General features: G+C 48.8%; 1 protein-coding gene across 2 annotated transcripts; it reads right to left on the minus strand.

Annotated features, from left to right (window-relative positions):
* Nucleotides 1-58: 58 nt before the first annotated feature.
* Nucleotides 59-8,410, minus strand: MRPS22 (mitochondrial ribosomal protein S22). 2 transcript variants are annotated; one of them, XM_075546843.1, is made up of 8 exons: nt 8,228-8,410; nt 6,980-7,143; nt 5,636-5,800; nt 3,711-3,854; nt 3,511-3,594; nt 1,877-2,022; nt 1,052-1,160; nt 59-568 (listed from the first exon to the last, which is right to left on the minus strand). In XM_075546843.1, the coding sequence occupies exons 1-8, from the start codon at nt 8,397-8,399 to the stop codon at nt 473-475; spliced, it is 1,080 nt and encodes a 359-aa protein (XP_075402958.1). In that variant the 5' UTR covers nt 8,400-8,410; the 3' UTR covers nt 59-472. The 2 variants fall into 2 exon arrangements, with proteins under 2 accessions (XP_075402958.1, XP_075402957.1); XM_075546842.1 differs by having other exon boundaries at nt 365-568; nt 6,980-7,146.
* Between the last annotated feature and the right edge of the window lie 2,506 nt (nt 8,411-10,916).

Below are 10,916 nucleotides of genomic sequence, written 5' to 3' on the forward strand. Positions count from 1 at the left end.
AAGACTCTTTCCTTTGTACCATCATCACGTCCATCTGTCTAAGGACTGGTACCCATGCTGCCATGCCCCAAGCCCCCTCAGCCTCTGCAGCGTGGCTGCCGTGGGTTCCTACCGTAGGCCCCGCGTTTGCCCAAAACTCCCCACTCCTGGAACTGGTGTAAATGGCCAGCTGCCGCCGCACCATCCACACTGCTTACTGGCCGGATTGGCAGTACAGAAAGGCCTGTGCTTTTGTCTTGGATGGGGTGCTTATCTAACCAGAGAAATTCACACCTAGGCCCGTGGATGTATTTTCCGGTCAGAAAGGGGTAAAGTAACATTCTCTTTGTATTTCTTTAGAAGCTCTGTCCAGAATTTAGAATTAAACTGTACACATCAGTACCTTTTAATACGAACATTTATAAGCATCTGGTTCAAGATTAAAAAAGAGAACTCTTAATAGGAATTAATAAAATTTACTTAAAAATTTTTTTTATGAAGCTGTGGAATGGCTAACGAATGCATCTTGATAAGCCTGCAGTGTTAATTCTAAATATGCTCCATTCTGTGCTTCTGTTTTTGCAAAAATCTGTAAAATTAAAAAAGAAAAACCATTAAAGCAACAGAATGTAGACTATTTGTATAGTTTTCAACCTTGAGACATGTCTGTAATTTTAGCAAAGAAAATTTTGCTTTTTAAATCTTAAGACTCATTACAGTATTTAATTTTTCCTAATAAGCAGTATATGAGACAGGAAAGGAGTACCCAACCAGCTCAAGGCATCCAACTCAGAATCCCCGGAGGGCAGATTAGAACTGCCCCTTTAGGTTTCTGAGACGGCATACCTGTATGGAAGCAAAGAGCCACACAGCCCGCTGCAATCGAGCAGATTCTGACTCATTCCAACCCCCACGACAAGGGAGAACTGTCCCTGTGGGATTCTGAGCTGTACGGATGGGAGTAAAGAGCCGCCGCTGAGCTGATCTTGCCTAACCAATGCCAACAGTGCTCGTTTCTGCATTCTTCCCAACTCAAATTACCACCAGTCAACAGAGAGATAAGACCCTTTACCTTTACTAAGTTTACGCCCTCAGCAGCCTGCTCTTTGGCCTCTTGAGCTGACTGGCCACCTGGATGGACCATGTGATACAGCTGGACCAGGCTGGCAGCGTCGTCAACCCTGAGGAGAAAGAATATTTAGTAAAAGAGGTTTTCGTCACATGCAGCACAGTCTTAGCATAACCTATTACTTCCCTAATACGCTCCTTAATTTGTGAGTATTGCTGTGAGTTCTGTGTAGCCACTGCAGAGAATGTGGAACCAGCAGAGAGGGAGAGTGGCAGGGAAAAAGGACTGGTGTCAGGGAGGAACATGGAGACAGGGCTGGCTATTGCCAGGGAGGCCCTCGAGGTGAGCTATGTCCCCGTCCATGCCGCTACTTGCAATTATCTTTGGACTCCTAAAGAAACAGTTACCATAAACTTCTGAGCTGACCTCTTGCCTCTCTGCCTTGAATTTAACTGGCCCAGCAGATCCCTTTGGAAGCCACTGGGATGGCTGGACCTCTCGAGGCTAAGACAAGTTTACTGGGAACTTGTTCGCAGCCATCCACTGTTCTCAGAGACACGTTTTTGTTTGGAATAAAACTGGAGCGCGAGACCCTGCTGCTCGACTCTCGTATAGCCCAGAAGCAAAGCCACTTACTCTTTCAAGGCCTCTAGCCCCGTGAAGGCAACACAAAAGCCAAAACGAGAAAACTAGGCTCTGCGGCTGGCAGAGAGGGGCACAGAAGCGTGCCAGCTTCAGTTTCCACCAGAAAACTGCTTTCCCCGAGAGAGCTGCTGATTTGCTGTGACTGATACAAGAATAGCTCTTCCTTACTAGGGTCACACTTACAGATCTCTCTGAATCTGGTCAACCAGCAGGCCATCAATCTTCTTCTTATTGACAAAATACCAAGCCATCCCGCCGAAGTGCCTTGTTGACCGTAACAGGTCATATTTTCCATGCTTATCTATATCTTCGTAGGTCTGACGATGAACCTGTCCACACAAAATGCAACTGTTCAGAAATGAAAACAAAAAGTGGGCATCATGCTTCAGTACAGACATACTGGCAGTGGGAAAGTACCCATATCCTTGGATCTACTTCTGGCTGCCTCCACTCATTAGTCACAGCTACCAATCACCACAACTCACCTGCGGTGGGAAGGAGGACCCTACCAAGAAAGAAGAATCTGGAAAGGATGGCCAATATCTGCTTTCCCCGTGGAAAGGGAGAGTGGCCTGAAGCAAGTCAGGCCGAACATTTATTAATAGTTACTTTTATCCACCGAACACTGCTTATTAAACACCTGTCATATACATAAAGGCCCACTGCCATCGAGTTGATTCACACAGCTCAGGTAGTAGTCTAATGCTAACCCCAAGAAGGGCAGTAGAAACTGGTAAAAAGGCGAAACGGTCTGCTCCCATCAAGACTTACAGCCTCAGAAACCTATGCAGGGTCACTGAGAATCAGCTCGATAGCCAGGGCTTAGTTTGGTTTGGTTATGAAAACAGAATTCGAGCAGGGGGCTCTAGTATTGCAATCTAAGAAACCAGACTGCCATATCTTTCTCCCCTAAGCAGCTGGTGGGTTTGAACCGCCAATCTGTGGTTAACAGCCACGCCCTTGAACCAGTGCACCAGCAGGGTTTTCACACATGACTGGAAACAAGGATTACTGACCACTCTCCTTCCCTCCATTCCACCAACCAACCATCCCATTCCATCTTAGTAAGAGACAAACCCCACTGCCATCCAGTCAATTCTGACTAACAGAACAGAACTGCCCCCTTGAGTTTCCAAGACTAAAGCTTTATGGGAGCAGACAGTCTCCTCTTTCTCCCACAGAGCTAGTTTTTGGTTAGCAGTTGAGCACGTATCCCCTGTCCCCCCAAGGCTCTGTGGCATTCCTTCACTTCTCCCAGGTGCTCTTCCTAAAGAACATTCCTCTTTCACAAAGCTTTCAGAGGTCTGATGAGGGAAGCCCAGATCCCTGAGCCTATCGGAAGTCACCTGTGACATGGCCCCATCCACCCTTCCAGCTTCAGTCATCTGAACCAGCCTCTATGGATACTGCATCGACTAGCCAACAGGACCACTGGCCATTTCTCGAGCATACTGCTTCCTGCCTGCTGCACACACTCACTGGTCCTTCTGTCTGAAAGCCTCTCCTCACTGAGCTCCACCTGACATGATGTCTCTGCCCTTCGAGAACCCTTCTCAGGCCCCTACAAAGACTGTCCCTCCTAAGAGCACTCTGGAACCCCCTCTTAGCACTTAACGTTCCCGGCCCCCAGTGATAACCAACTCAACGGCCCTCCCCCCAAGCATTTCCGACGGCAAGCTTTCAATTAGGGCACACCACACCCCACTCTTCTCCATCACAACCCTACCGTACCCAGCTGAGCACAAAAACAGCGCAGGCGCAGTGGCAAAGTCTTAACTCCTAGCCAGAGGGGTAGGCTTGTGCTTCAGACTGCTCACCTTGATATACTCCGCCGAGTCTGGCTCAAACTGGGCGACGCAGAGGTTGAGGACATCAGCATGCCGGTCGTGGGTGTACATGGTCTGCAACCAGACAGCAGTGTCGCAATTACACGAGCACAACAAAGTGCACACGCCACAGCGAGTCCTGCAGACCACCTGCCACCACGGGCTCGGAGGGGAACCCAAAGTCTCCGTACCTGCAGATTTTCGTCCTTGAAAATTATTGGTGTCAAGATTCTACGACCTTCTTTTGGAAAATAAATTTGGATCATCCGGTCCCGCTCTTCCCAAGAGGCTTTGCGTAGCGTGCCACTCGGTTCTCTGACGACAATAAAACGCTCCTGGAATAGAAAGCAATCAACAATACAAAATGCAACTGGGAAATGGACCGACCGCAATTACGTGTCAGTGATTTCAATGGCGACTCTGAACCCCAAAGACTAGGCAAGGTGTGATACTTCTGACACCACCACTGCGTGTGTAACCGTCAGAAGCTCAGAGTGATAAGCATTTATTACGTGCCAATTGGCCATAGAATGGTTACGAGTGGAGCTGCGAAAAAGGTAGGCAGTTCGAAACCACCAGCTGCTCTGAGGGAGAAAGATGAAAGAGTTAGGGTGTCGGAAACCCACAGAGGCAGTGCTGCCCTGCCCTATCGGGTCACTCTGAATTGGAATCGACTCGGCAGTGAGTATTGTGTAACTAAGGTTCAGCACTTAATGGTGCAACTATGACAGGCTGATCTAAGACTCACCTACATTCACTTTAGAGGAAAGTAGTACTATAAAACCTCTTCAAATTGTTCCACATCCTCATCTCAGAGTCTCAGCAAAACCGGTTTTTTCTTACTCTATGATCTACCTCGGTTCTTGGAATAAAGGGACCCACCTAGGTAAGGAGGTTTAATTCTGCACACCCCTTTCTTCGGCTTTTCCTGTCGGTATTAGCCATAAGCGTGTCAAAGAGAGACCACGGGTCTCGTCACTCCTCCAGCTGCCAATACACAGGCTCTGCCTGCACCAGTCGGCTGGCAACGTTCACTGTGCGCGGTCCTCCACCCGCACAGAGTGTGATACAACTGGAGACAGCAGCAACTGTGGGCTAAAACCTTCTCCCAGCACCCAGAGAGTGATTTGCACAAAGCCTTTCACATTACAAGTAATGATACTCACTCTATGACTTTCATTTGACCAGAAGATATGATTAAATATTTTAGAAGTCTACGCGTCTCTGAATGTGATCTAAGGATGTTGTAATTAACACTTTACCAAGTACCGCAGATGATGAAACCAAAACACACACACAGTTGCCAAAGTAACACAATTGTTCCAGGTTATTTTCTCCTTTAGGATTAAAAATTGCGACCTGACAGCCTTCAAACACTAAAAACATGAGGGAAAGCTCCCAGAACATAACTTCTGACGAAGACGCAGACTGAAGTGTGGTCATTGTGTCATGTGCGCAAACAGCCAGCATGCACACATGAACACAGCTCGAATTATCTTCGAACCCTATGATGGAAGACAGATTAATACAAAGTTGGTCCTTCCCCCTTGCCCAGCATGACGCAGTATTCTATTGCAGGGTCTGGGGATGGATGGAAAATTCCTTCCATTTTCACTTTGAAACACTGAAGAAGAAAACTAGTATTATGTTTCTAACATATCAGGGTGATTTTGAAATTGGCAACCAAAGGAAGTGGGTCAGAAAATAGAAATCAAGAGTCTGTTGGGAGGTCCGGGGACTGGAGGCATCAACAATGAACTCACGGGAGAAACACATCATCTCTCAAAAAGCAACAACTAAGAAGGTCAACAGATGCTTAGGTGGGACTCCCACTGCCAGTGTGTGTGCACACGTGTGTGCAGCCCTCAGCACACCTGTCCCTTTCTTTGCGTCAGTTTGTAACATAGTGTGGCCATGCTCTGTAGGAAAACAGCAATAGGACAGTGTGGGTGGGCTGGGCTGCCTGCCCTTCTCCCTTATGCTGTAACATCCACAAGGCTCTCCTCCAGTCAGGGCAAGACTGGTTTGGAGCATCAGAGAGAGACAAGTCACAATTCTCAGACCCGCCCCACCTGGTCTTTCAACTAGAGATCAGTGTGCTATTGCACATACTCACCCGGTGAGGTACATTATACGATATATCTGTAAACACGTATTTGTTGGCTTCTGTTCCTTCCAGAATCTTATCCTCAGCTAACACATCATTTATCGGTGTGCGCTCTTCCAGAACTGGAGGCATTTTCAACCTTATTTTAGCTGCTTCCACGGCTTTTCTGGTAGCCTATCAAAAGAAGCTATTTTGTAAGGAAAGCCACAGGTTCCAGGATCAAAGGATCATTTGACAATCATAGATACACATGGTAAGGGCTTCAAAAGCAGCAGCTGGAGCCCCACTTGGACTCCTGGTCCCTACCCTCTGCCTCAGTGGTGGAGCTGAGAGCGCCCTGCAGGGTTAACCTCAACAAACAAGGACAGGGCACACCTGAGCCAGAGCCAGGCTCCCAACCTTTACATGAAAGGTTGCATTTACTGGGTCACGGGTTGTGCCAGACACTGACTGCACTGCTCGGTTCGTGCCCGTATGAAGTCAGTGCGGTTGTCGCTGCCTCGGCCTCCTGGGAGAAAAGCAGACGCACCAGATGCCCGGGCATTGCAATCCAGCGGCACAGCACAAGGATCTGAACCCAGGCAGCTCACTCCCAGAGTCCACGCTCTCCACCGCTGACTCTAGTGCTTTCCATCTGCTCAACAGTGGCCACTTGGGGGGGGGAAAGGGCATTCGTGTTGAAGTCTGATGGCACGTAGTGACCCTACAGGGCAGAGAACTGCCCCCAGAGGATTTCCAGAAGCGACTGCCGCCTCGTGCTGCAGAGCCGCGTGGGTGTGAGCCTCTAACTTTCAGGCAGCAGCTGTGTGCTTACGCTTTGTGCCACCAGGGCTCCTTCGTCGGGAGACACTACTGGATAGTCTTTCTTTTTTTCCCTTCTATGACTCCAAATTGCTTTGAATTAGACAACATGTGCAAGAATCCTTCACACGTTCTTACATGAAAGTATTTCCTACCACACGCTCAGTCCCGAGGGCTACATACAGGGGCTCTGTGGTGCCTGCTTAGCAGGCTCTCACGATCACACCAACCCTCCAGCCCCAAAGGAGCTCACAGCAGATGCCCCTCTGGGGAGGAAGCTGGCACAGGCAGGGCAAAGAATACTCCTGCTGCTTGGGAAGCACAACGGAGGCGGTTTCGACATTCGGCTCTGCCTAATTCTGGCATCTCCCCTCCTTGCTCCCCTCTGCCTGCCTGCTCCCAAATTTCTCTGTTCTGTGCCTGGAACTTCCCCCACTGTTGCCAATGGAAGAGTGGCTGTGAGCACCGAGGAGTCCGGGAGCTCTTGTCTAGCCCCTCCAAGAAGCCTTACTATCCAGGAAGGTATTCCTCCACAGCCCTGCATTCACATACCTCTTCCAACTGTTCCTGGGTCATGACCTTGTAGATTGGGGGCTTCAGTTCCTGTACAGCTGGCTTAAAAATCTTCTGCAAACACAAACCTGTCATCTTGGTGAGTATGCTTTGGACTTCCTCATCCATAAATGCCGGCTTCTTCATCCCGGAGTCACCAGATTCTGCTAACATGGATTTTTAAAAATATGAAGCTGCCCCCAAATGACACCATCTCTTTATATACAAAAGAAAGTTAACAATTAAGTCGACTGGCAATAACGTCCACCTCAGTCCTGCATAAAGCTAGTGTCTCTGTGATTCATTTATTCATCTACTTACAATTTACTGAGCATCCATCTTTCCCCAAATGGCATCCAAGTCTAGTGGCCAAGGTTAAAACGGCATCAGCAATGGTTTTCAGAGTAGTGGCCACTGTTACAGTGTCTCCTTGACCATAGATCTCTAAGAATGTCTACAGGAAGCCTTACTGTCCCAATTTTTTTTCTTAAAAAATCATTTTATTAGAGGCTCATACAACTCACCACAATCTATACATACATCAATTGTGTAAAGCACATTTGTACATCCGTTGCCCTCATCATTCTCAAAACATTTGCTCTCTACTTAAGCCCCTGGCATCAGCTCATTCCCCCCCTCCACACCCCCTCCCTCATGAACCCTTGATAATTTATGTTATTTTTTGTCATATCTTGCACTGTCCGACGACTCCCTTCACCCACTTTTCTGTTGTCGGCTCCCCAGGGAGGAGGTTATATGTAGATCCTTACTATGCCAATTTTATAGACAGGGCTCTGCAGTTTGCCCGAGGGCAGCGACCACCACAATGAATCCCCAAACTACCCGTGTTCAGCTTCCCTTCCAGGTCTTGCCCACGCTGTTCTCTCTGCCTGTAGCCCTTCTCGCTTCTTCCCTACCATGGCTCACCAGATCTCCACTTGGGGCAAGCTTTCCAGGACCCTTCCTCATCCTTGCAAGCTAGGCTGATGCCCCTCCCCTGTGCATCGTCCACAAAGCTAGTCCCCCAAGGAGGAGCCCACGTCAGTCTCAGCTCCAGCTGCGGGGCCTCCAGCTCTAGCATGGTGTGCGGCCGAGCCCAGGGACCGCTGGCGGCTTGAATGAATGAACGAACGAAAGATGCCGGCGCAGCACCGAAGAGGGTCCGAAGGTGCCCAGTAGGAGGAGCCGGGCGCCGTCGCCGTCAGAAGATGCATGCGAGTCTCCTGTGACATCTGGCGGGTCACTTACCAGGCGTGGAGGCGAGCCGGCGGCACGGCGATCCAGCCCCGCATGGTCCGGGTCGCGGCTGCAGCAGGGCGTTGGGTCGGAGCCGGGTTTGGGAACGGAACCCCACAAGCTCTGCGCTCCGAGAACAGGTCAGGAAGCCCCACAGTGACACTGGGGACCTAAGGGGCGCCATAATCTTCCAAGGCCACCTGGGTAGGAAGTAGTTGAGAGCAACTTCCGGGTTGCCCGCGGTCTCTGCAGCATTCTGGGAAATGTAGTTTGAGGCAGACAAGGGCGGGAAGCTATGCATCCGTCGGGTCATTGACTCGTTTATCATCTCTTACATAGCTTTTGTTCACAAGCAGAGGTCTCAGTCCTTCCCTACAATTACGCTTTGCACCCTTTTCTCTATGAACTCCCCACCCCACCCCGTGCATTTCTTTCGTTTTCATGGTTCTAAATAACACATTCCCACCTCCTGCACAAGTCTAGGTTCCCAGCCCCCCAAATGGCTGCTGCCCTTAGCCTGGCCCCATCCTAAGTTGGGAACCCGAATCTGGATCGCTGCCACTACCCTCACCTTCCACCAAGTCCCACCGTATTCTCTGTCTCAATACTTCACCCCCTCACCTTTTGATGATCTTGTGATTTATTTGTGGCTTCTTTTTCTCAGCCTGTTTTGTCTGTGTCACGTAGCCCTGCGCATCCAGGTGCACTGCAGACATGCTCAACAAAGGACTGATTGGACCAGGAGATCTACTTGATGTTTCCCAGGTGTCGTAGCTTATCCATTCCTAGACCGTAGCGCAGGAGGTCGCGTGGCTTCCTGGAGGTCCTCTGAAGACATTTTGGATATTTAAAGGCTATGCCAGTTAAGGCTCCCTGGTGGTAAGTGGCAGCAGCATCCCTGGCGAAAACAGGGGGGGGGGGTGTTATTGGAAGGATGTTGAGTAGCTTAGAGAGATCCGGGAAAAGCTGAAGAGCCGACTTTCAGGAGGGACTCGAAGGCCGAGCCAGGGCCGCTGAAGCAGAAACGTATGATGAATCCCTCCAAGAGGCTGCGGCAGAATTACTGGGATCCAACCATATGCTTTTCATCAAATTCAAGTTCCTGGTGAGAAAGCATAATTGGCCTCTGGGTAAGGGGTCTTTTTGATCCCCTGGCTTATGGAACGTGTGACCCTTTCATCGCCAGCCCTAGAGAATCTGACTGTTGCTAGTGGAAGGATTTGTTGGATCTATTAGAGTACGAGCTATGAAGAGCAATAGTGGGTTTCTACTTTTTGGAAAACAAAACGATCGATGTCTTAGCGCAAACTGTGGGCACCCAGTTTGAAGGAAGACTATGGATACCAGTGGAAGGCCCAAATCCATTGCAGGGTTCACTCGTGGGCGAAGCCTCTGATGAGGTCTCACTGACCATAACAAGGGATGTGAATACCTTTGTTATCAGGAAGAGAGCATTGTAAGTTGGATCATGGCACACGTAATTAGGTTGAAATGTAATGTCTTATCTTTTAATCTCCCTATTGGCCCGTTTTATAGTTGTTTCAGTTTTTTAAAAAGTGAGGGGCAAATACATGTGGCTTAAGCCTCTGGTGAACCCTCTGACCATGGACCAAGGATGTGGAGATCCTTGCTCTCATGCAGAGCACATTGAAAAGTGGATTGTTACAGATGCAGTCAGCTTAACAGTTAACACCTTGTCATTTGATCTCTCTTCAATTTGTTCTAGTTTAAAAAATTTTTTGCTTTCTTTTAATTGAGGTTTTTCTATTTTATTTTGTTACAGTTATTGGTTTTTCGTTTGGGGCTTCTTGGGGGGGGGCAGGGGTGTGTGTTTCTGTTTATGGAATCCATGACAGGTAAGTCTATTGAGACAGTAGTTGGACTGGTGGTTCATTGGGGGCAGGGAGGTTGGGGAGGAAATGGGGAGCTGATAACAATGAGGACAAGAGAAGCAGTGTTTTAAAACTGTGGTTATGAGTGCACACCTCTTCTCATATGATTGAACTATTGAATTGTATGATGTGTGAACTATATAACCTAAAAATGTTTTCCAAAAATATTTTAAAGTTAAAAGAACTGTATAGATGTCTTCATTACCCAACTGCCAGTGACTTTACCTGGACCCGGACTTTTGTTTTCTTAAAGGGATTGGAAATTTGACCGAGCCCTTTGGAGTTCTTTCAGATGGGAAGAAGGGGAAATTCAGAGAGAGGCATGGAGAGAGGAAGAACAGGGGCTGCTGGAGAACTGTGAGTCTGTGGACCACTCTGGCCACACTCAGCTACTCCCTTGTAACTTCTCTGTCCTCTTCAAAACCCTTCCGTGAAGCCTTCCCCAAGGCTCCCATCTGCACCAAGCATCCTGTTCTCCTGAGCCCAGGGTCAGAATCCAGCCCCCAGCCACCACCACCCACCCCCATGTTCCAATAGAGATGCAAATTCCATAGCCAGCACCCCTTTCTGTGCTGGGCTGATAGCAAGGAAGAGGGAAGATACAAGCAGGAAAACGGAAAGTACTAGAAGGAGCTTCTGGAGGAGGCTGTCGGGCATGACCCCTAGACAGAGAGGCCGATTATTGATGGGAGGGTCCCTTTGTACCGGGAGGGAAGGAGTGAAAAGATGGGTAGAGTGTGGATGAATTTGGCTCCCTTTTGTCCTCTTTCATCTCTGAGGGATGAGTAGCATGAGATAAGAGTCAAAGG

Source organism: Tenrec ecaudatus, chromosome 4 (genome assembly GCF_050624435.1).
Source record: "Tenrec ecaudatus isolate mTenEca1 chromosome 4, mTenEca1.hap1, whole genome shotgun sequence".
Lineage (NCBI taxonomy): Eukaryota > Metazoa > Chordata > Mammalia > Afrosoricida > Tenrecidae > Tenrec > Tenrec ecaudatus.